At 42.1% G+C, this 26,105-nt stretch overlaps 1 protein-coding gene across 1 annotated transcript; it reads left to right on the forward strand.

The window, feature by feature from the left end:
• Positions 1–213: 213 nt before the first annotated feature.
• On the forward strand, positions 214–25,695 carry gpm6aa (glycoprotein M6Aa). The gene is made up of 7 exons (XM_088989018.1): positions 214–494; positions 18,651–18,843; positions 19,150–19,306; positions 19,620–19,773; positions 19,941–20,017; positions 20,422–20,487; positions 23,047–25,695. Exons 1-7 carry the CDS (start codon positions 458–460, stop codon positions 23,197–23,199), a joined length of 837 nt encoding a protein of 278 aa, XP_088845144.1. The 5' UTR covers positions 214–457; the 3' UTR covers positions 23,200–25,695.
• Positions 25,696–26,105: the final 410 nt, after the last annotated feature.

A 26,105-nucleotide genomic window follows, 5' to 3' on the forward strand; every position in this document is an offset into this window, starting at 1 on the left:
CCTATTCCAATTTTTGTATTGCAGAGGAGCAGGGAGCTCGTGTGTTCGTGCGTGTGTGTGTAGGGGGGGGGGGGTGTCCAGACGCTCGTCGCAGTCTTGACACAATTCACCTGCCTTGCTGAATGCTCACCCACCTCCTCGCCCCACCACACATGCGTCTTGGAGACCACCCTTGGATCCACACCGCCCCCCCTCCTCCCCACAACCCCTCCCCCTCACCGCTTCCCCCTCACTGCCTCTTCCACTAGGGACCAAGGAGGGATTTTCAGCACTTGTCTCGGCAGCGTGCAATGGACAGCACCATATAGCTGCTCGACAGAGAACTAAGAGCCTTCCCAGGAACCGCCACCACGACTTGGTCAGCATTCTGTGGACTAAACCATTTGGCGTAAACAAGTCGAAGACGCCAAAACACAAAGAGGCTTCTTATTAACCGCTTTAAAACACAGCCGACACGATGGAAGAAGAAATGGATGAAGGGCAGACCCAGAAGGGTGAGTCGTGACTCTATGATTACAAGAAAAAAAAGATTTTTAAAAATGCATTATAGTCAAAGGAGGAGCAGCTGTTTGCTCACTTCTTTTGTGCATTGAGTGGTAGCACTCGACTGGAGTGCGCACGTCTGTGTGTGTTGTGTTTGGGTCGTCTGAGGGGTGTGAGCCAAGGGGGTGGGGTAGGCTTTTGGGGCTGCACTCTTCTGCCTTTGTTCGATGAGGCTTCAATGTTATGTATGGCCAAGCTACCACTTTTTTAAGTCATCAGAGTCCAACCAATGCCAATTCGATATACTTTGACTTAAATTTATATAGAAACCAAGAGTAACAAATTTTACTCGCATTTCCCCTTTGAAATTAATTCAAATACCACTGTACCATTCAAACTGCTCCAGAAAAAAATGGATTTGATTGGATTTACCTTTATTCGTCTCGCAGTGGAGAAATTTACATTTCACAGCAGCAAAGTTACTCTGTAAAAATACACGGTATCATGTTTAAAAAGGAATAAGTTGGGTTTATTACTTCAGACAAGTACAGATTCATGTGCAGTTAAGAGGGGTGGCCTAGTGAATGATTGGGGTTTGGCCAGGTTTGTGTGCATGTATCTCTGGGCATCTGGGCCTGAGATGTCGCTGACAGCCAAAGCCATTGGCAACTCTGCCAACTTTCTCACATGCAAGGTTGCTACAGTACCTAAAAAGCAATCCCCACTCACCTTCTTTCACTCCACTACACTGGCAATGTCTCCAAAGGGTGCTTGTACCACACAAAGCAAAAAATTGGACTGAGTGACAGCTTTAATTTGAACAGTGAAAGAATTGGGGCTCCCATAAATCAAAAATACTGTAATGGTGTAACCGGCCTCAGGCCTAGGGGATACCTGAGTCGGTTCAAACGCGTCACAGGCAGGTAGCACTGTGAACGACGAGGAAAGACGACACGAGACAACCGTGTTAATCAGCTTCACACAACGGCATTTATGACCACTTACTCATCAAAACATCAATTCAGCAATTTCAATATCAGAATACATTCATGTGTAGATCTATACATTCAACATCTATACATTGTATATATCCTCCACATTCGCACATGCTTATGCACGTCTGCCCGCTCGTGTGTGTTGTACTGGGAACTAAAATCCAAATTCATCAAAGCCACAAAATATTCATCAAAGCCACAAAACAAGGTTTCATATCTAGCATCGCCCAATAAGTCCCCAATTACTTTAACATCTTGAGAATGGCTAACACTTATTATTTTGAATACCTGTGAACGACGAGGAAAGACGACACGAGACAACCGTGTTAATCAGCTTCACACAACGGCATTTATGACAACTGCGCATGCGTGAGCTGAGCCTACATCGCCTTCCTCTGTTCCATTCACAGGCGCGTAGCGCCCTCTCCTGACTTGGTAGTCTAATCTACTAACATACAATAACAGAGGTCGTTCCTAACCCCCTACACTCTCCCCTGTTTTAAAAGATGTCCCCCGACATCTTGACTACACCAACAAGTAGTCAAGTACCAGTAGAAACACAGTGATCTGTCTGGTCTCTGTAGGGTGGTGTCAATCACATTCTACTGCAACTACATTCAAGTCCATACCGTCGGGGTAGAGTAGCAATAGTGTTCAGGTCGCACTAGATAATGAGTCGTGGGGTAAGGCATGCAAGTATACAACACATTTGCCCCAGGTCTCCAAGCCTCGTATGATGTATGACCCAAGTGTTCATATGTGAATATCTCTGTGGGTCTTCGAGTACGAGTAGACCTTCGTGGCAGCGATTCCATTCCACTTTGTGACGCGGTGTCCGATTCCACCAACTCCGCCAGCGCTCCTGCATCACCCTCATTATCATCCATTACAAGTTGTTCCGGGCTTCCGTCAGCAGGCAGGCTGTCAGCTGGTGTTGGTTTTGGTAATGATGCTGGTACGACCAATGGAAACGCTTTCTCTAGCTGCTGCCCATCCTCTGGTTCCGTAGTTTGTGCCTGGGGGTGGAATTCTGATGCCACAGCTCTTAAATTGTGCGGTTCAGGTTGAGACACCTGATGACTGCCTGTCCTCCTTGTATACACAGGTAACCGTCGGAGATTGTATGAACATCCCTCCTCTTCATCTGAATATCCAGACTCCTGCCCAACTGCTTCCCTGCTATAAGCCTGTCTGTCTAGCTGTTTTTTCTGCTTCTTTGCCTGTCTGTCGAGCTGTTTTTTCTGTTTATTTGGCTGTTCAACTGGCAAATCATTGACAGACATTAGGAGATTACGGTGCAACACACGGGTAGTTTTGTCCCCGTTTTCTGCCTGAACCTTGTACACTGGTCCATCTCCCACTCTTTCAGTGACCCTGTGGACTTTTTCCTCCCAGTAAGCCCGGAGCTTGCCAGGTCCACCCCTCTCAGATAGGTTCCTGACAAGTACACGATCCCCTGGCTGGAGTGCAATGCCTTTAACACCACGGTCATAGTATTTCTTCCTTTTTTCAGCGCTCTTTTGACTGTTCTCGGAGGCAATTCTGTAAGCATCTTGCATTCGACAGGCCCACTTACGTGCATATTCCTGTCTGCTTTTTACTTCTTCGTCCGCTGTCAGACCAAAAACTAAGTCGATGGGCAACCGGGGAGACCTTCCATAGAGGAGGAAGAACGGTGAATAGCCAGTGGACTCATGTCTTGTACAGTTGTACGCATGAACTACATGAGGCAAATAGTCTTTCCACTCAGCTTTCCGTTCTTCTTGGAGAGTGCGTAGCATCTGTAACAATGTTCTATTCAGACGTTCTACAGGGTTGCTCTGCGGATGGTATGGGGTGGTTCGGGAATGCGCAATGCCAGACAACTGTTGAAGCCGCTGGAATAGACTGTTTTCAAACTCCCGACCTTGATCATGATGTAGTCTCTCTGGATAAGCGAACCGTGGAATAAAATCACTAAAGATTTTCTCAGCAGCAACCTTGCCTGACTTACTCTTAGTCGGGTAGGCTTGTGCAAAACGAGTAAAGTGGTCTACCAGGACTAGAATATACTCATAGCCTCCTTTACTTGGCTCCAGATGGAGATAATCAATCGAAATGAGCTCAAATGGGGCACTAGTAGTGATGTTGCCCATGGGTGCTTTTTCCGGAATGGTGGGGCGTTTCTGTTTAATGCAGGAACACTGGCGAATGACATAGTTTTCTATTTCGTGCTGCATGAATGGCCAATAGAACCTCTGCCTTGCAAGGTTGATCACCTTGTCAGCTCCAACATGACCCATGTCATCATGCAGGTGTTTAAGCACCGTCGACTTCAGCTTACTAGGGAGAACGAGCTGTTTCCATTTCCCCGCCTGTCTGTATAAAATCCCCTTGTCCAGTTTCAGTCTATTCCATTCGTGTACTAGTCTCCTTGCCTCTGGTCCCATTTGTCTTTTATCTTGGTCATTGGGGTTCCATCCCCTCCTCTTCAGTGTCATTACCTCAGAGATTGACGCATCCTCTTCCTGAGCAGCTCTGATATCATCTGGAGTGATAACGGGGACTGTCACCGGAAGAAAATCCTCACCATCAGAGGTGAGTTGCAACGCCGCCATCCATGGCACATCCTCCTCAGCCACAGCCTTGTCCCCCTGCCATATGGTGGAAACCACGTCTGGGGGCAAAGTTTCAGTGTACTCCTCTGTGTGTCCCTCCAGCTTAACTGGATAACGCGACAGTGTGTCGGCGTCAGCATTCGCCTTGCCTGGCCTGTACTTTATTGTGAAGTGGAAATCCGCCAATTCACCCACCCAGCGATGTCCGGCAGCATTGAGTTTGGCCGTGCTTAGAACGTACGCGAGAGGGTTATTGTCCGTGTACACAGTGAATGTGGGTGCATAGTAGAGATAATCTCGAAATTTGTCGCAGATTGCCCACTTCAACGCCAGAAACTCAAGCTTTCCAGAATGGAGATGATAATTTTTCTCTGAAGGTGAGAGTGTTCTGGATCCATAAGCAACAACGCGAAGTTTATCTCCCTGCTGCTGATAAAGCACAGCCCCCAGACCTTCATTGGATGCGTCCGTATTTAACACAAAGGGCAGATTAAAGTCTGGGTAGGCTAAAATAGGTGGACCAGTCAATACATCTACCAGGCGGGAGACCACAGCACTGTGTTCGGGGCCCCACTGAACAGGGTTACCAGAGGGAAGCTGGCCTAACTTGGTGACTTTCCTTTGGCGTGCAGCGGTGTTGTGAACTGGCCTCTGGTCAGGCTGAGTGGCCCCCTCTACCAGTTTAAACAGCGGCCGTGCAATCCTGGCAAAGTCCTGTACGAAGGATCTATAGTAGCCCAAGAACCCCAATAGAGCTCTAACTTCCCCTACATTGCGTGGTTCTCTCTCTTTTAACTGCAAAACGGCTTCCAGGTCTTTAGGGTCTATGCGGACACCATCACTTGACACGAGACGACCCAAGTACCTCACTTGTCGTCTGAACAGTTCACATTTATTCGGACGTAGCTTTATGCCATGCTCCCGCAGCCGGTTAAGCACTTTCCTCAGGTCCTCTACGTGTTCATGAAATGATTTTGAAAAGCAGAGCACGTCATCCAGATAAGGAGAGCAGCATTCGTCCCACAGGCCATCAAGAACGTCCTCCATACATCTTTGAAAGGCTGCTGGCGCATTAGTTAGGCCAAATGGGAGGCGGAGCCACTCGTACAGCCCCCAAGGGGTGCTGAAAGCCGTTAGATGCCTGGAACTGTCATAAACAAAGCCCTGGTGGTAAGCGCTGCCTTGGTCAAGTATTGAGAACCAAGAGTAGCCCCCCAGGTTATCTAGCAGATCTTGAATACCACACAAAGCAAAAAAAAATGGACTGAGTGACAGCTTTAATTTGAACAGTGAAAGAATTGGGGCTCCCATAAATCAAAAATACTGTAATGGCACTGTATATTATTTAGTACTGCAAACTGGTACTTGGGTGATTCAAGAACCGATTGCCGCTTTTAGTTACATTTATAGGTAAGTTCTTAGAGATTGCACCCCACCAACAAAATTGACTTTAGATGATGAACCGAATCCGAATTTTGTAGTATTTCATCTGTTTGGCATATCTTATCATCAAGAATTTGTTAAAGCCCTGCAATCTTCCCCAGGTATCTGATTTAAAATGTCTGAGTTACTTTTAATGTTCGGACATGTGTCCTGAAAACATTTTCATTTTCCCCTTATGAGTATTAATTCCACATAATTTCAAGTCATTTGGTGAAACTGTTGTCCCGGGACAGAAATTGCAAAGAAAAAAAATGCACTTGAAAAAAGTCATGAAATAAAACCGATTGACTTAGTGAATTTCACATCATCACCTCAGACATTGAGTAGCGCTCTGCAAAGTCTGCAAAGAAAAAAGCCTCTGTTCATGTTTGACAAATTTACAAAAAAACAATGACGTCAATCATAGCATTCCATCTGAAAAAAAGTCTCATGGCCTCTGTGACAGGTTGTAAATTATCGTATTTCCTATTTTGGTTACATTCGCGTAGTTCTATTGGTTTACAAATGATATATATCGAAAATGTTTATTTAAACATGGAACGCCTGCCTCGGTTAGTGTTTCGTGTCGGACCGATTTAGATCGTTGGACCGGAAATTGTTGTGCACATACGTTTGCATTAGATCGGGGCATTCGAAGTAAACCACTGTTGAGTCAAGACGTATCACATTGCTTGTCTTGTGGTTTTTTCTGGATCCCACAACACCGTATCTCCCTTACTATAGTGGAGAGCGCCACCTCCGACCTGTGATTGAGCTCGGTATTACCCATAAATTATGTTTGAAGCAGACATCTCTCCCTCGAACTCTTCCCCAATTGGAAATAGGCAACCTGTGTAATGTCTGAAGTTTGAAATTGTATGATCCTCTATTGATGATAACAATGCATTGGGTGTGACTCCTTCAAGAATCCGTGATGGAGTCTACTTGCCACAAACCCTATTTTTGAGTTACTTATGTCAACTCTGATGGTACAAGCTGTGCTCATGGTATTTTTAGAACCTCCTTTCACCTCCGAAATGGACAATATGAACTGTTGCCATGGAGCTGATCAACAGTAGTCATTACCGTCATCATCGTCACCTCCTCACTCACAGTATGCCACCAGAAAGTACAAAGGAAAGGTACAAAGAGTACAAAAAAGATTGATCCAGTACTTGTGAGCACGCTATATGGGGAATCTTCTGGATTTTCTCAAACACTGCGATAGGCACTGAGAACAAACCTCCACTTGGCTCTTTAGCTTGTCATAATTGTTAAGTGTAAGCTGAAGCCTTGCGCTGCTATTCAGCAAAGCTTTTGCCTCAAACACAAATGCTCATTGGAGCAAAAGAAGCATCCATGCAAGTTGCCCGTGCATTTCGACAAGTCACGTCCATTCTTTTTTTAGGCGGAGGGGGTGGACATCACATCTATGTTTGTACAGATATTATACTTGATGTGCAAAGTTGATTATTTCATGTTCATAAGCAATGGTGGGAAGTAATGAAGTGCAAATACAACTTTTCAGCTATAACTACTTTACTGGGTCAACTGACCAACACCCTCTTTTACTGTGAAATGACTGAGTCATGGCAACAAGAAAACAAACGCAAAACAAACAAATCAATGAATGAGCCAAACACCAAACAGCCAAATAAAATACAAAATAGCAAATCAAACGGTAAACTAACTGACAAAAGAACCAGTGATTAAACAACAAAACGAATGAGCGAGTAAAGCTAACTTGCAAATGGACAGTTTGTTGAAGAAAAGTACATAGGAGTGCAAGCAAGAAAACAACTAATGGGAAAGAACCACTGAATGAATAAACAGGAACGAACAAGCAAACTGAATTACTGAGCGAAAGGTTGAGTGAATAAATGACTGGGCAAGTGAATCAACCAATACGTTTAACAATTTAAGTGAACGAACTAAAAAGTGACCAAATTCACTAACAGGGACATGACTGCAGTCGGTTTAGAATACTTTGTGACTATTTTTTGGTTCTTTTGAGCAGATGTGTTCGTTTTATTTTTATTTTTTCAAAAATGCTTTATTTTGTGTTTTTTTTGTATGTTGTACTTGTTGAGTGCAAAACTTCTTCTTTTCCTTTCGGCTTTTCCCTTCAAGGGGTCGCCACAGTGAATCAGTAGCCTCCATCTTCAGAGGTATGATACACATGTTTGTTTTGGCCCAGCTTTTACGTCGGATGCCCTTCCTGATACAACCCTCTGTATTTATCTGGGCTTGGGACCGGCACAAGAAGACTTATGTCCCTTTGTGGCTACAGAACAAGCAACTCGCTCAGTGCAAAACTAAGGGTCATTAAGTATTGTGTAATGAAGTTAAAGTACACGGCAATCTTCAAACAAGTGTTTGGCCTTCCTGCCTCGCTATGGATGCACATCGATACCAAAATCAAAGTATTTAAAATAAGCACCGGAAGCTTTTGTAACAATTCATTAATTGACAAAGAGGAACATTAAAGGACAACCGACGCTCTGGTAAAGTTGTGTCCTTAATTTGTAAAATCACTTCAAATGACTTCTGCTGAGTGTATTTTACAAAGATTCCACCGCATATACAGTAAAGTCTCGTTATATCGATATTCAAGGGAGTCCGAAAAAATATCGATATAACCGGGACTATCGATATATCCGACCCTGTTTGCATGTAATTTTCTCCGTGCGTGCATAGAAATAGTATCGATATAACCGGGACTATCGATATATCCGATATCGATATAACGAGACTTTACTGTAGCTATATTTTACGTTTTCAGACTCGCGCTGAATATTCAGGAAGTCTTGTTTTTGAGTTGGCGACGATGCCTACCGTGACGTCACGTCTGGAACGCCCCTGATCGAGAAAGCGACACACAATGCATTCGTGTTGATCCGTGTTGATGGCGAAATTAGAAGGAAAATACATAAATAACGCAATGGTGAATCGTTGTGTGTTGCATCAAGACTACAATTTGATAATACTAGCTGACACAAATTCCCAGCAGACAAATCAGCCCATTTCCAACGGAGCTTGGGCACCATATTGTGCATTTTCTGGGACGCTACATTGGAGTCCAGACGCCTCAAAATGACACGGAAGGACTTCTTTAATCGATTGCAAACATTTACGCTTTTGTCACGGTTTGCAAGGTGGTGATGGCGGTTGTGGATCCCAAAAAGCAGGCAGGAGGGAGCAGGAGGTTGTGTTTGACAAATTGTATTAAAATAAAGTCAGCAGGAACAAACATCTGAACAGAAAAATACAAAGTATCAAAAGAAAACCAAGAGTACCAAAAAGTCCGCCAAGGTGAAACAAACACATGCACAGCATACAATGCATACACAATGCATACAATTGCATACAATGACCCGACACCGAATGGTCGTACCGGGAGTCCTTTTGACTGCCACTGATTGGAACGACCAGCACCTGTGAGGCTGCAGGTAGGGCTGACAGCGCTACCCGTTGGTCGCCAATCCGAACGTGGCAGTCTGCCACTGATCGGGACGACCAGCACCTGTGCAGGTGAAGATGGGGCCGACAGCGCCACCTGTTGGTCGCCAACCATATCATGACAGCTTTCCTCTTCAGAACTATTTGAATCATATTGATAACTGGATGAGTAACAAGAAAGTATCTTCTCCGAATCTGAAGCCATTGTTTTGATTCTCGAGCAAGGCAAGACGTATTGGCGCGATGTCACGAACAAGGGGGCCGGACCTTCTGAAACTGAAACTTTCTGTGGTCATTTTGAAGTAGTTTTGGGACACTTTAAGTCATTTTTATTGGTGTTTTGCATTTGACTAAAAATATCCGCCTGCGTGTTTTGGGTATTTTAGATGCTACAAAACATTTTTCTGATGTCAGTTAGGAAACAAAAAAATGGTGTCGGTTGTCCTTTAAGAACATTTTCAGCACAAATATAGTTAGTTCAGTTCGCTCTATAAACTCAAGAGTAATTTTCAGTTAGTATGTTTTTCTGTTTTTTTCAGCATTCCTATTTTAAATCTAGAATTTTGTTTTATTTCATTCTCCAAAATGTTTTTTTTTTTCAAATTGAATTTTTCATTTACTGTTGTCATTTTGTAGTACAGCGCTTTGCTCACCAAAGACAAAGTGGGTTTGTGAACTCACGAACAGACAAACGAATGACCGATTATGAAAATCAGAAACAAAGAGGAAGCTGAAATTGCATTTGGCATTTCAGACTTTCAAAGGCTTTTATTCTTGTGGGTTAACACTTTTAGTGGATGGGTCACAACTTGCAGGCAGACATTTTGCCCACTTCGCAGCCTAGCAAATGTGTCGTACTTACTTTGCACCAGAACGCGCACACACGCAAAGTCGACACAAGCACCAAGATTTGGATTCAGTGATCACATGACAGTGAGAGTAATGTGAAATAAAGCAGAGGGAAGTTAGAACACTTTGTCTGGGTGTTATGAAGCCCAATGGAAAAAGTGAGAATTGAACACCTGTTAGTGTATGCCGAGCCAACAATCGTCTCTGCAAGACGCCACATGCCCTTCTGTTCATCATTCATATTTAACACATCCTGACTTGCGCCAAGGCCAAATAATCATAACAAGTTTCACATCAAACAAGTGAGCAAACTAAAGAATCACCACACCATCTCTTAAATCAGGGACATATTTAAATTTTCACTTAAGCTTTAATAATTTCATTTTTCTCCCACTTCACTCACTTTTTTTTTGGTAAGTTCCTCAATATCATGAGCAAGCTTTGCCTATTGGCCGTCAAACATGGCGTGTATCCAGTGTTCATTTGGAACCCAATTACCAAATACGGTTCTGTGCTCTTAAAGAGCTTAGGTTAAGAAAAATAGGTGAAAATATAAAACCAATAAACAATTTAAAGTAAAGAAATTTAATTGACTTGCACTTCTACATTATCTCCTGTGACTATCAGCTTTGAGGAGCTAGCGTTGCGATAGCTGCGATGCTGTCAAACTAGAAAGTGTGGCGTCTTTTCTGTGCTTTCCTCTCGTTAACGTGCAGCCCCCCTCCCCCAGAGGCGAATGTGTTTTTCAGCTACCACCTCCTCTTTCTCTTCCTCCTCGCATGTTTAATCAACCACTATGGTTGCCATGACGACAGCAGCGCCAAATCTGCGCCGGGGCCTTGAGAGCTGTGACCCACTTAGTGTACGTCAACAAATTCAGTGGGACAATAAAGTGAGTGAGACGCATTAGCCACATAGCACAGCCCCCCTGAGGGCATAAAACCCATGGTTGCTTTTTTTCTTTTCGTTTCGTTTCTCTTCTCTCATGTCTTCCTGTCAAGGAGGGAGGAATCTCGGTGTGACTGCCGATGAGTTTATTTCAGAATGTGTTTTGTCAGAGTTCACTCCAGGATCTACTGCTAAAGACTTAACGTGAGGAATAGGAGTTCAAGTTCAATGCATCACAATGGCGAATGAATGACACGTAATTGAATGCAACACCCGCCGAACATTTTGAGGGCGTGGCCTTGCCCCAGTTCCACCCTTTGCCATTAAAAAAACACGACAGGAGTGACCGATAAACAACCGTGAATAGTTGCTTAGTTGCGGTTCTTGTTTAAAGTGTTGTTTCTCTATTATAGGCTAGTCTCTAGTCACTAGTCACCAGCCAATCATAGATTGCCAAAACTGGTCTGATCATAAGCCGCTAGTGACAATAGCATACCAGCCAGAGCAAGCCTACTGTATCGGTAGCGAGCTGCATCAACAAATATATTTTGTTGATTTAAACGCAGTTTTGTCAACCAACAAAGGCTGAAGAAGGAGAAGGAACAGATTTGGTTGCAGATTTACAGACTTTGCAAGAAAAAAAATGGACATCATGAAGAAAGGTTGGTCGGTTATTTCCTGGCTCATGCTAGCCTATAGTGGACTTGTAGTAAAGCACACCACACTTTTTCAGTCTGGATTGAGACAGATGTAGCACTACTGAAGGCCTAGCGATGAAATCCAAGGCCTGCCACTGAACAATAGCTAGAACATGGGAAGACAGATGCATGCTTAAATGTCAACTAGTGGGTTTTCAATTTGTATATGGGTTTAAAAGAAATTACCCCATCAAGTAACTCAATAGACATCCATTAATATAAAAAAACCCCAAGTAACAATAGCAAGGTTTCCTCTTTTGCACAGGTGTCAAAGTCAAGGCCCAGGGGGCCAAATCCGGCCTGCCACACCATTTTGTTCGGCCTGCGAAAGCAAATCTAACTTGTGAAATTCCATGATTGGATTGGATTGGATTTGCCTTTATTAGTCTAGTGGAGTGGAGAAATTTTAATTTCATAGCAGCAAAGTGATGAAAGGAATGAAAGTAGAAAAACAAAATACACGAGCTGCTGGTAAGGCAGCCACTCTCGCGGCGCCGTCATAAAGTCAAAAGAATAAAAAAATAAATAACAAATAATATACTTGGCAATAAAGATGATTCTGAATCTAATTCTGATATGTAACACAAAAAATATATGACAACACAAAGACACATAGAGTCATGCCTTCTTAAGCACTTTCTGTACCCTCTTTCATCAGTGGATCAGGGACATTATGGTGGAATGTGCACGTCAACTTGAAGCGCTAAATGTTGAAAGCAAACACGCAGCTGTATCATCCATTCTCCTGTCCCACATAAATTCACTTCAATTCCAAGCCGCGACAGTTCCACATCCGCATCGGCGCTCTGTGCTGACACTCCTTTCTTCTTATCGCGGGCTCCTCAAGCCATGCATCCATCCAGCCGCAGACTGTCTAACAGCACTGACCCTTCCGTTGAACAAAGCGGGGCTGTGAAGATGCTGCCCAGTACAGGCGCAAAAAAAGCAAAATGGCCCCAGAGCTGTCCAGCGATGACAATCTAATGGCACCAACATTCCTCCCATTCAAAAACAGTACTGGCATATTCATGCTGCCGAAAAGGCGCAACCGCTCAGCACAGTCTCCTCCTTGATGAATGTCGTGGCCGAAAATGTTGAAAAACAACCTGTATCTGTTCCACATGACGCACAACAACACAAGGTGACAAAAGAAAACACAAAACAAGACAAAAAAAAAAGCAAGGCTCATGAGAGCAATTGCTGCCTACTCTGTGCCATCTTAGACTTCTTTTTGATGCTAGCTAAAGTACCAACAAATAATTCAAATTGTCGTACATAAATCACAATAACATTCATTATTTATTACTTCAAATTTGAAAACTAGTCATTTATCAATTTGTTGTGCGCTCTATATGTAATATGAGGAGTGGATGAAACCTTCGAATGGCTTCTCCAAATTCAGAACGGCCCCAGAGAGGAAACCGGAAATACAATGTGGCTCGCAGCAAAAAATGACTTTGCCAACCCTGCTCTTTGCGGTACACTGTACTCACTTTTTTGCCTGGTTTGGAGGAAGTGAAGGATAGATTGTTATTACTTATCCACAATTATGAAAAAAAAACATTTCAGTGTTCCAACTTTTATCACACCGTTATCGTGTTTATACATTTTTATTGACATACAATGTTCACTGTGGCAGTTGACAGTGGCTGAACATGATATCTGCTCAGTATATTAAAATTCACATATATTTGTTGTCCAAGTGTATATTAATGTATCATTTGTTTCTCGGTGAGCATTTCGAGATGTCTATTCTCTTCCAAAATTCATTTGTTCATTTTTAACCTCAAGTGTCCCATCTTTCCCCTGAAAGGTGCAATTTACTGCAATGCAATTTACCTGACGATAACCTTAACACTTGCAATAATGCTGATTGGATCAGTGTGTGTGTGCGTGCGTGTGCATGCATGTGTGTGCCTGTGTATGTGTGTCCCTTTTGCCTGTCGGACATGACAGTGACAGATGGAGGAGAAGAGGTAGTCTTGGGAGGGGTCTTGGGAGGTGTTCATCCTCTCTCTGTCGGAGTGCAAAGCCGTCCGTTTGACTGGACTGGAGTGTTGTGTTGTGTTGTGTTGTGTTGTGTTGGGGTTATAGCAGTGTAACGGTCTACCAAAAGTCCGATCATGGAAATCTTGGTTTGTTGGTTTGAATTCCACAGTTCGAACGGCTTGATATACTCTTTCAGGGAGACCAAAAGTTTAATTTGATTGTGAATATCTTCAAGCATTCACACATTATTCCTTACCTTACCGTGGCTTTCTTTAACTCTTGTTTTTTTTCCTAAATTGATTTTCTTTAATCATTTTGCAACAAGTGCACCTTTTTAACCGAAATGTCCCCATTAATTTTCAAGTAGAAGGCTGAGGGTTAGGGCTGAAGTTGCTGCCATTAAAATTGAAAATTGAAAATGTTCAGCTCATTCGATTGGCCATGCCATTTCATCTGAAATATTTCAATTTCACAAACTATTTTCACACAATTCCAAATCATTCACCCCAAAATTCCCCATTCACGACTACTGACATGTTCAACAATTTGCTACAATTCTATATTCTGGGCAGGTGATGGGCAGGTTTGGACTCCAGATGAGGAACGCTGAAGGACAGATGGTGGTTGACTTTGCTAAGATAATGAAAATGGCTATTGTGAATACTTTCTTTCAGAAGAGACAGGAACATAGGGTGACCTATGAGAGTGGAGGCAGAAGTACACAAGTAGACTACATATTGTGTCAACGGCGCCATCTAAAGGAAATCAGTGACTGCAAAGTAGTGGTTGGTGAGAGTGTAGCCAGACAGCATAGGTTGGTGGTGTGTAGGATGACGCTGGCAGTGAGGAAGATGAAGAAACCAAAAGCTGGAGTACATAATGGTGGAAGTTGAAAAAGGAAGAGTGTTGCATGACATTTAGGAAGGAGGTAAGACAAGCACGAGGTGGGCAAGAGGTCCTTCCAGATGACTGGCAAACTACAGCGAACATAATCAGAGACACAGGTCGGAAAGTACTTGGTGTATCGAGTGGGAGAAAGGTAGATAAGGAGACTTGGTGGTGGAATGGGGAGGTGCAGGAGTGTATACAGAGAAAGAGGTTAGCAAAGAAGAAGTGGGACACTGAAAGGACGGACGAGAGTAGACAGCAGTACAAGGAGATGCAGCGCACGGTTAAAGTAAAGGTGGCAAAGGCCAAACAAGAGGCCTATGATGACTTGTATGCTTGGCTGGACAGCAAGGAAGGTGAGACTGATTTTTACAGGCTGGCGAGACAGAGAGACAAAGATGGTAAGGACCTGCAGCAGGTTCGGGTGATTAAGGATAGAAATGGCAATGTATTAACAGGTGCCAGTAGTGTGATGGCAAGATGGAAAGAGTACTTTGAAGAATTGATGAATGAGGAAAATGAGAAGGAACAAAGAGTAGAAGACGTGACTTTTGTGGACCAAGACGTAGCAAGCATTAGCAAGGATGGGCAAGTGAGGAGGGCGCTGAAGAGGATGAAGGGGGGAAAGGCACTCGGGCCTGATGATTTACCAATCGAGGTAAGTAAGTGTCTTGGAGAGGTGGCGGTGGTGTTCCTGACTGGGTTATTCAACAAGATCTTAGAGATGGTGAACAGATGCCTGAAGAATGGAGACAAAGTGTACTCGTACCCATTTTTAAGAACAAAGGAGATGTGCAGAGTTGGACTAATTACAGAGGAATAAAGTTGATGAGCCATACAATGAAACTCTGGGAAAGAGTAGTTGAAGCTCGACTAAGAGCAGAAGTGAACAGAGTGAGTGAGCAGAGTGATTTGTGAGCAGCAGTATAGCTTCATGCCAATAAAAGAGTATGACAGATGCAGTGTTTGCTTTAAGAATGCTGATAGAGAAGTACAGAGAAGGTCAGAAGGTATTGCATTGTGTCTTTGTAGATCTGGAGAAAGCGTACAACAGGGTGCCCAGAGAAGAGCTATGGTATTGCATGAGGAAGTCTGGAGTGACAGAAAAGTATGTCAGAGCGGTGCAAGACATGTATCATGACTGTAAGACAGTTGTAAGGTGTGCTGTCAGTGTGACTGAGGAATTTAAGGTGGAGGTGGGACTCCACCAGGGGTCAGCTCTGAGCCCCTTCTTGTTTGCTACGGTGATGGACAGGCTGACAGACGATGTTAGACAAGAATCTCCTTGGGCCTGTCATGATCTGGTTGGCGACCAACGGGTGGCGCTATCGGCCCCGCCTGCACCTGCACAGGTGCAGGTCGTTTCCAATCAGTCACACTCAAAAGGACACCTGGCACGACCATTCGGTGTCGGGTAATTGTTAAATGTCATTGAATGCTGCTGAACACATTGTATGCCGTTGGATGCAATTGTATGCACTGTGTGCAGTGCATGTGTTTGTTTAATCTTGGCGGACTTTTAAGCTTGGTTTTCTTGTGATACTTTGTATTTTTTTCCATTCAGATGATTTTGATGTTTTACATTTTGTTCCTGCTGACTTTATTTTAATACAATTTCTCAAATACAACCTCCTGCTCCCTCCTGCCTGCTTTTTGGGATCCGCACCCGCCATCACCACCTTGCAAAACGTGACAGGACCATGATGATTGCAGATGACATTGTGATCTGTAGCGGGAACAGGTGGCGGAGAAACTAGAGATGTGGAGATATACCCTGGAAAGGAGAGGAATGAAGATCAGTCGCAGCAAGACAGAATATATGTGTGTGAATGAAAAGGATCTAGGTGGAAGAGTGATGCTACAGGGAGAAAAGATAAAGAAGGTGGAGGATTTTAAGTAATTGGGGTCAACTGTCCAGAGCAATGGAGAGTGTGGAAAAGAGTTGAAGAAGCGTGTCCAGGCAGGCAGGAGCGGCTGGAGAAAAACGTCAGGTGTGATGTGTGATAGAAGGGTTTCAGCTAGTATGAAAGGAAAAGTGTATAAAACAGTGGTGAGACCAGCTATGATGTTTGGACTGGAGACAGTGCCACTGAAGAAAAGACAGGAAGCAGAGCTGGAGGTAGCAGAGCTGAAGATGTTGAGGTTTTCTTTGGGAGTGACCAGGTTGGATAGGATCAGGAATGAGTACATTAGAGGGACAACTCATATTAGAGGCTTTGGAGAGAAAGTCAGAGAGGCCAGACTGAGATGGTTTGGACATGTCCACAGGAGAGAGAACGAGTATATCGGGAGAAGGATGCTGAATCTTGAACTGCCAAGCAGGAGACCGAGAGGAAGTCCGAAGATGAGGTTTATGGATGTGGTAAAAGAGGACATGAAGGTAGCTGGTGTGCAAGAAGAGGATGCACAAAACCGGGATAGATGGAGGACACTGATTCGCTGTGGCGACCCCTGAGAGGAAAAGCCGAAAGGAAAAGAAGAAGAAGAAGAAGATTGCATTATTTGTGTCTTTTTTAATCAGATCAGAATCAGAATCAGAATCAGAATCATCTTTATTGCCAAGTATGTAGGACACACAAGGAATTTGTTTCCGGTAGAACACGCTGCACTAGTATCGTTGTCAAAAAAACTGCTAAGTGGCACTATACAGTTCCATTTTAATTTATAGATTTAATTGTGTTTATTTATTTATTTTAAAAAACAAAATCTCAAAGGCCTCTTTCATCCCTCACGGACATTAGAAACAAGTCAGGCAGTCCTAAATTGTATAAATTCCCCCCGGGATGACTTTCCTCTGTCTCAAAGTCCTCATTAAGCAGCTGAGCTTCTTCTCCATTCCTTCAGTTAACGTCATTCAAGGCATCAATAAAAAATGTTGAATATATTGTGCTCGCCAGCATTGTCTAAAATAATACATTCTCGCGGCAGCCCCTACAAACGGCGGTGCATCTCCACAGTTATCGAGCATTAGTAGATTGTTGAGGACTTAACACTGGAGCCATTGCTTTTTGACAGTACTGTCGTGCAACGAGAAGCCGTAAACTCTTCGCGAGGTCATAAACTCATGACAGTGCTACATAAAGTCTTATTGGTCTTGTTCTGGCCCATGTTAAAAGGTCATTCGCTGACTGGTTTCTGTTGTTAAATTATAGTTGTGACCGTTTTGCTGCATCTTAAACCTTCAACTTGAATGGTGTTATGTCATATTTCTTCTCAGCACAGTTTTATATCAGACGTACCTCATTTTGACGTCACTATAGCCCATGGATAATGTTCTTATCACACAAGGGTTCCATTCTTTAATTTGGATGCATACATATATATATATATATATATATATATATATATATATATATATATATATATATATATATATTGGATTGGATTGGATATGCCTTTATTAGTCTCACAGTGGAGAAATTTACATTTCACAGCAGCAAAGTGATGAAAGGAATGACAGTAGAAAAACAAAATACATGAGCTGCTGGAAAGGCAGCCACTCTCGCGGCGCCGTCTTGAAGTCAAAAGAACAAAAAAAAATATATATATATATATATATATATAATACAACATTTGTAAATACTCAATTTAATATCTTCAAGTAAATGCACAAAATAAAATTAACAAGATGGTTACATTTTTAAATGACATTTCCAAAAAACATCTTGATCCAGAATGTTGCTTCACTTGATTAAATTTCACACAGTTAATATAAGAAAGGATACAAGTTTCAAGAAAGTCTCAATGTATGCATCCAAATTAAAGAATGGAACCCTTGTGTGATAAGAACATTATCCATGGGCTATAGTTTTAACACGGGTCAGAACAAGCCCGTATATATATATATATATATATATATATATATATATATATATATATATATATATATATATATATATATATATATATATATATATATATATATAGGCCGCTCCTGCCTGCCTGGACACGCTTCTTCACCTCTTTTCCACACTCCATATATATAAAGGTCTGGGGTTGCAGTGTTAATCTCGAGCAGTGGTACAAAATGTCAGGCCGGTCGGGGAGAACAAAACAAATTGAAGGCGAAGAAGGCCGAAGCCGGGATGAGGGAGAACAATTGAGGCTTGCCGTTGAATGGTTTGAGTCTTTAAATACTCTTGATAGGAGGAGGATACATTTGCCAGCACTCATAATATGTCAGCCACAAACTGAACTGTGGCTTACTTTCCCCATCCACTTGATAGATTTGTTCTGTTGCGCGTTGGCGCCCGCTGACAGAACTTTAAATTTGGGAGATTTTAAATGGCCAAATCATGTTTTACTGTCAGCATCAAGATACAGCATCAAGTGTTACTGTAGTCCTTATGGAGTGACCTGTGTGTGAATGTGTGTGTGTTTAGGGTGCCTAGAATGCTGCATCAAATGCCTGGGCGGGATCCCATACCCGTCGCTCATTGCCACCATCTTGTTGTACGCCGGCGTTGCTCTGTTTTGCGGATGCGGCCACGAGGCTCTTTCTGGAACCGTCACCATCCTGCAGAATTATTTTGAGGTAGTGCGCAGCCCCGTGGACGCTTTGGACGTCTTCACCATGTGAGTATCAAAAGCATCACATTCATATTCGTTAAAGGACAGGAAGGGGAACTGCCTTGCATTCGGTAAATAAAAACACAGTGCAGCTCTGCCTCTATGTAGCAAATATCAAGACGAGCTATACGCATTGACACGCACAACATTACAAACTTGTTTGAATTGATATCACACAACTAACAGCATTGAAAGAGTTCCCAGTAAGTGGCAGAGGGGCTCTTATCTTTCCAAAAGGGCACTACTATGTAAAGCATCTCCTGCGACAATTGATCATCGGATCATTTTTCTTAAAAATGTATCTATTTTCAGGATTGACATCATTAAATACGTGATCTACGGTGTGGCCTCGGCCTTCTTTGTCTATGGCATCCTGCTGATGGTGGAGGGCTTCTTCACCAGCGGGGCCATCAAAGACCTCTATGGAGACTTCAAGATCACAACTTGTGGACGCTGCGTGAGCGCTTGGGTCAGTTTGGGCATGTAGCTTCAAATGAAGATCAGACAGAATCAGAAAGCCTTTAACAGTTAAAGGCTGAGTTAAAGTTTAACTCATTCACTTCCCGACACGTGCAAAAATGTGTCCAATCGAGTGCCAGGGATTTTTTTTTGTCATTTTCACTCATATTGCAGGACCCACAGAATATTGAGTTTTAGGACTACGTCTTGACTGTTCTGCGGGCTCACTGTATTAAGAGCCATTGTTGGATTATGTGGATAATTGTGAATACATTAAGAAAATGCACATTGTGGTTTGGTATAAGGCGAATGTGTTGTTTCAGTTCATCATGCTGACGTACATCTTCATGCTGGCCTGGCTGGGTGTGACGGCGTTTACCTCCCTGCCTGTCTTCGTTTACTTCAACATCTGGAGCATTTGCCAAAATGCCACCGTGCTGGAGGGCACCACACTCTGCCTGGACCCGCGCCAGTACGGTAGGGATGGCCAATGTCCATTATAATGTTGAATGGGTCATTTAAGATAAAGTCCTTAGGATGATGACCATGATTCTCTCATACTATTCGCCACAAGGTGGTCAGCCTGACGTTATCTAATTGGAGTCTCGTTTGTAGTACAATAATGTACCATATTTACATTGCAGGGATTGTGGCTATTAGTGAAGCAAAGACGGTGTGTGCCGGATCCGAAAAGTTCTACAAGATGTGCGAATCCACTGAGGTGAGCTTGCATGATTGTCAGATGGAAAACTCATCATCCCCACCAAAAAGATGGTGAAAGGTTGCTGTTGATTCACAACTGCAAACGAACCCTGTCATTTTACACTGACGTTATTGTGCACCAAAACATTTAGTCTGGCATCCTACTCTTCTGCACCAATTGGTTATTTTTCATATATACACATACAGCATTTTCTCTATGTCCCGAAATATGTGTCATTTCCCCCTGAAACATCCATGAAGTACAATGTGTCATCTCTTTTAAAATGAAGACTTTCTTAGTCAAGGACGAACACGGATGATTTCATTTTCCCGCCTCCTTTCACAGCTTTGAAGAAAAAGATTTCCAAGTGTCTAGACAAAACGAATCATTAACAGCTGTAACATGTTTTTTGTTTGCGACAGCTGGACATGACATTCCACCTGTTTATCTGTGCCCTCGCCGGAGCAGGAGCCGCTGTCATCGCGATGGTGAGCTGCCACTTGAACAGCATGAATGCGCAATTATCCAACAATGCAGCCATCCATTTTAGACTGTGTAGCGCTCGCTCTCACAAGGGTCAAGGCTAGCTTGGAGCTGAACCCAGATTACCTTGAGTGAATTGCAGTCACTGCTTACTCCATGGCAAGAAAAGCACGGTTCACCGAGGTCTGCCAAATTCAAAGGATGTTCAAACAAACATTTCACACCAATGATAATAAGGAGTCTAAAATTCAGTGTCTTCAGTGATTCTAGCATGCATGTTTATCGAATATGGGAGGATTGTCTGTCAGTCTGTATATATACAGTAAAGTCTCGTTATATCGATATTCAAGGGAGTCCGAAAAATATCGATATAACCGGGATTATCGATATATCCGATCCTGTGCCGAACTGCATTAAACAAAAGCCGCCAAAAGAGGGCAGCCAAGCGCCATATAAGAAACGGAGCTGGCCATTAGCTCCCTTTTTTTTTGGGTGAGAAAATGGCACATATAATTCTTTAATGATTGTAAACATGTATGCTTTAATCTTCAGAACTACAGTGTATTTGAAACATATTCATTACTGGATGTGTAACAAGAAAGCATATTATCCGAATCTGAAGCCATTGTTTGGATTCACAAGCAATGCAAGACATCTTGGCGTGAAGTCATTTTTATTTGCATTTGAATAAAAAGTGACATCGGCTGTCCTTTAATACACAGTATGGAATGTTAATAATTTTCAAAATCATCGCGCTTCAGCAGACAAAACAAGAAACATTGTTGCAAAAAACGATTGCATTCATATACAGTACAGTGGGCATGTGCATAACACAACAGGGAAACTGCAACGCTTACATCTTACTGTATTATGTATACAATTTAAAAAAGTCATCAATCTTCTTCTGCTTCCCATTTTTACCTTTTAACACAAACACTTCAATCTCGTCTGCTACACACGAGCTAGCGTCTGAAAATGAAAATGGCTCTGCGACACGGGTGCTGGGCACGTAACCAAGTCACCTGACCAAGTAGACCAATGGCGCGACTGATGGCGTGACACGTAACCAAGACACGTGACCAAGTTGACCAATGGCGCGACCGATGGCGTGTCACGTGACAAAGTCACACGGCCAAGTCGACCAATAGTGCGACCGATGGCGTCTCATGTGACCAAGTCGACCAATGGCGCGACCGATGGCGGCTCACGTAACAAGACACGTGACCAAGTTGACCAATGGCGCGACGGATATATCGATATAAACAACAAAAATGGCCGGCGGGGGATGAAAAGGAGCACCGTAATAACCGGAATATCGTCATAACCGGGTATCGTACTAAACGGTACTAATTATACATAAAAAGACTAGAAATGTGCAAGGGAAATGAAAATAGTATCGTAATAATCGGTACTATCGCTATAACCGATATCGATATAACGAGACTTTACTGTATATATATACCTTGAGAGTTTTGAAAGGCGCTTAGAAATGAAATGTATATATATATATATATATATATATATATATATATATATATATATATATATATATATATATATATATATATATTTTTTTTTTAAATGACATCAACCAAGGGGCAACCTTCTTTTTTGTGGCTGGTAAGTCGTCGAGGGCAGCAGGCAAGCGGTAATCTGCAAGAATGCATTTTTGCGCAGTGAAACGGCGCCATTTGTTTGCAGAGGGGCCTGGCATGTTGCGGCGTTGTCATGGAAACAGTGAGAAAAATGGAGAGGTGATGGCTTCAAGCGCACATGCTTACAGTGATTTACAAACTGGCTCTTTTATGGGTGCCGTAGGTTTTGATGACGCTGGGTAAAATATTAGGAATCCAATTTCCCATACCGGAGATTTGTCAATTCGGCATTGGTCTGGTTAACATGATCGATGTGATGAATAATCAAGATCTCTCAAAGCGAACACTGAAATGAAACTAATGTAGAGTCTGTTTGGTTCAGGTGCCAAGCAAAAGCAGTTCACCAAATGTGAAAATAGTGTGTGTTTAAATAGACTTTAAGTCACTGGTTCAATAATTTACTTCCCCCTGCGTTGGTGTGGAAACAAGACCCAAGAATACTGCTGGCATTTTGCTACCCTCTGCTGAAGGTTTGTGGAAGCTCGCTATCAAACTTTCAACGAGTGTCATGTGCATTTTGGGTTCATCGTTAAGTTTATGTTTGTAGGGCTTTCGAAATGGGTTATCTGCGTTTTTTTCATACATTTATATTGTATTGTGTTTTTCTTTCATAATTTCTCTCATTACTCAATTAACCTAAACTTAAAAAAATGTATATAGAGCTTCTACATTTCGTATTTTATAATAAAGTAAAGTCAGCTGCAATTCCCATGACTGTTTGATTACCATTCTTCCTGGAGCTAGCCGCATAGTAATCCTTTACTATTTTTTTTTTTTTTTTTCAATTCTAGGTTGAGGTATTTCATTTAATTTAGACCACTACTCTCAGTTAACTAGGTCAAAATAGACATTGGGCTGTTCCCCCCATCCTAAACTCACGGGTGTGCTTTTTCTACCATTTGCCTACAGATCCACTACTTGATGGTGCTGTCGGCCAACTGGGCCTATGTGAAGGATGCGTGTCGGATGCAGAAGTATGAGGATATCAAGTCCAAGGAGGAGCAAGAGCTTCATGACATCCACTCCACCCGCTCCAAGGAACGGCTCAACGCTTATACCTAAAATGTCAAGTTCGGGCGCTCCCAAGGTGGATGGGGAGGGGCTTTCTCGCCACCACCACCAATGGTGCGTCACATGACAATGTGGTTTGGGCAAACAGCCAAAAACATTTCAGCCAACAAAAAGAAGCCCCCATTACCTCTCTCGTGGATGGTATTTGTCATCATTCTGGCAGTTGTCGAAATATGAGAACAGTTGTTTAACGTTAAGTCGTAGCTGTCGTATAGTTCGTAGAATCATGTATAGCACTAGACGTCGGTTCTTTTTTTTCTTTTTTTTTTGTTCTAAGCTTTTGCGGATTAAATAATTATTTTGCTCACTCATTTCTCCCTCCTCTTAACCCTCCTGTTATGTTTGCTTTTTGGTCATGGTGACCCACTGCATATTAAAAAATATGAAATGGGAGTGGAATATTTAATACATTTATAAATTTTAGAGAAAAAAATCGCTTAAATTCAAAAATATAAACAACAGATAAAAATTGGGCAATATTCTTTGTTTGAATTTTTTTGATATATCTTTGTTTGAAACAGTGTGATTGATCATGGCTCAATCCGACCCGTTCTTTGTTTATTTTTTTTTAAAAAGCTAATTGGAAAAATAAATCAGGCCCAGTTTTATTGAATTTGTTTTTTCCTTTATTATCGAAATTTACATCAATTTTTATAGGTTAAAATCGGCTAACTTGACCTGCAATGTCACGGAGGGTTGAAGATATTTTTTGTTGAGTTTTGAGGTGACAAAATTTATTTTTGCTACACGAGGAGGTCAACGGGGGCTTCAAAAACGGGTCTCAAGCACATTTATCATCTCATATGTGATATCAATGTACTGTATGTGAATGACCAGTGTATTCCGGGGGGAAAAATTACAACACACAATGAAATATTTGCCAGGGATTAAAACCACTAATCACAATACAGTAGTGTAGACTTTATATTTTAAGAAGGAAAAAAATAGTGACACAACGATGAATACCAAAATCTACCAATGACTCGCTCGGTGTGCCAAGCCTGTTGAACAGGGAAAATATTTTTGGATTGATATACAGTATATTAATGAGAACATTAGCGAGAAAGGATCATTTATGAATCTCTCAACTGTGAATGGTTCCACTGTCACTAAAGCAGATGCTCTCACAAGCCAGTGTTTATGATTATGACTGATCATGTTGTTTGAGTAAATGTAGTTGTTCCCCCCCACCCCACGCAGACTCTAAACTGTATATAGTGATATATTAAAAGCATTCCAATGTTTTGCTAAGCACGACAACTCGAGTTATGGAGAGATAGGAACGTTTGTCCACTTAGAGGAAACATATTGTGCAGTGTGGTGACAATTTAAGACAGTTACCAGGTTTCTTCCGAAAAGCTTATTGACATTCTTTGATTAAAACATCCATGAAGCGTTCCCACACACTTTTCTACTTGCTATTGGTATCGCTTGGTTCTAAGTCATGGTCGGGGGAAAAATTTGAGGGTGGAATCATGTAAATTAGGAAAATTGTCACACGCATGGTGACAAATGTGCCGGTTGTCACATTGTGATGATGACGACCTGTTAGCTAATGCTAGTTTGTGTTAAATCGGCAGCGCTTTTTGCTTCCCTGTGGTTCAGCGTGAATACTGCCCGTCACTTAAAATGCCAGCCTTCCTCGTAGTGAAATCATGGCCAGTAAAACTCTGGACATTGGCATAAATTATGGAAATTAGCAACGCGGTTACATAACCTGGCAAAATTCCAAACCTCTCACATGCATTCTAATATTCACAGCGTTGATTAATTGTAATGAGCTGTTCCAGAAACCAAGTTACGTCCAGGCAAATAATTGTAAGATCATTTTTCCATAATATGTCTTCTTTAAGTAAACATGGATCACTCTCGAAAAAAAATCCTGTATAGAAAATCCAATATGTCAGTGTTTCATTCACTTACTATTTTCTGTGCCCTGAGTTGGAAAACTATTGTATTGTTACTAAAGACTGTGAATTTAGATGTTATTTGTGGCATGGACATGCATTCATATACAGTGGTCGGGTTGACTTAAAAAGTTACTTTTATCTCACATCTTTAATTATTTTTTAATTTATTTATTATTTTGTCACATTTTGCCTCTCTTGCTGGACCAGACCTTTTGTTTCAACGTGCAGTACTCAAAGTTTCCATATAATGATGCTTCATGCTACTAGTGTAGAGGCGTAGTCGTTTGAGTTGTGATTTAGTTTGTGATGAGGAAACGTCCTAAAGCTTAATATGTGTACTATCATTACTTACTACAGTGTATGTAATGACCCCGCTCTTTCTCCTGCTCTTGTCAGCTTTTTCCTTGTATTAGTCTTTTTGTACTTTCACTAACAATGCTTCACAACCAGCTTTTCATGAAAATAAGGGTCAGGAGGAAGCTGAATTTGTTTGCTATACATCCATGTGCCAACAGTCTGAAGTGGCTTATTTGACCTGTATGATCAAATTTGCTCGCATAAATAAAATTCACTTGTGTACTTGAAGTGATGGCATTGGCATTTATGGCCATTTTAAAACGAATGAACCACTGGGTGTCGCTATTGCCTCCATTAATATTTTACAATACGCCAACTCACTTTGATACAGTAATCCTCTTCCGAACTTTGAGCTTTTTTTCAGAATGCTCGAAATGATCAACAAATTTAACGCAAAGCTCTATCCATATAAGTTTTTGCAGGCAAAAAAGTAAATTAACCATTTACTGTCATTCATCTGTCTCATACACATGCTTCCAATTGGGGCTCATTCCAGAAAATTCCTAAATGAGATTTCGTCAAAATAGGAGCTCTGGAAAACTGAAATGTCTGACTTTCTGTTTAATTTCGGCCATGCATCCTTGACATTTTTTAACGCACCCTGTTACAGTACATTGTCAACTCAGTTGC

The sequence above is a fragment of the Hippocampus bargibanti genome, linkage group LG02 (genome assembly GCF_051943395.1).
Source record: "Hippocampus bargibanti isolate YZ-2025 linkage group LG02, ASM5194339v1, whole genome shotgun sequence".
NCBI lineage: Eukaryota > Metazoa > Chordata > Actinopteri > Syngnathiformes > Syngnathidae > Hippocampus > Hippocampus bargibanti.

Excerpts from the sequence above, each read along its gene's own strand:
- gpm6aa (XM_088989018.1), top strand. The coding sequence starts at position 458 with ATGGAAGAAGAAATGGATGAAGGGCAGACCCAGAAGG. Across the intron at positions 495-18,650 it reads TGAAGGGCAGACCCAGAAGG|GGTGCCTAGAATGCTGCATC; the intron begins GTGAGTCGTGAC and ends GTGTGTGTTTAG. Across the intron at positions 19,774-19,940 it reads CCTGGACCCGCGCCAGTACG|GGATTGTGGCTATTAGTGAA; the intron begins GTAGGGATGGCC and ends TTTACATTGCAG.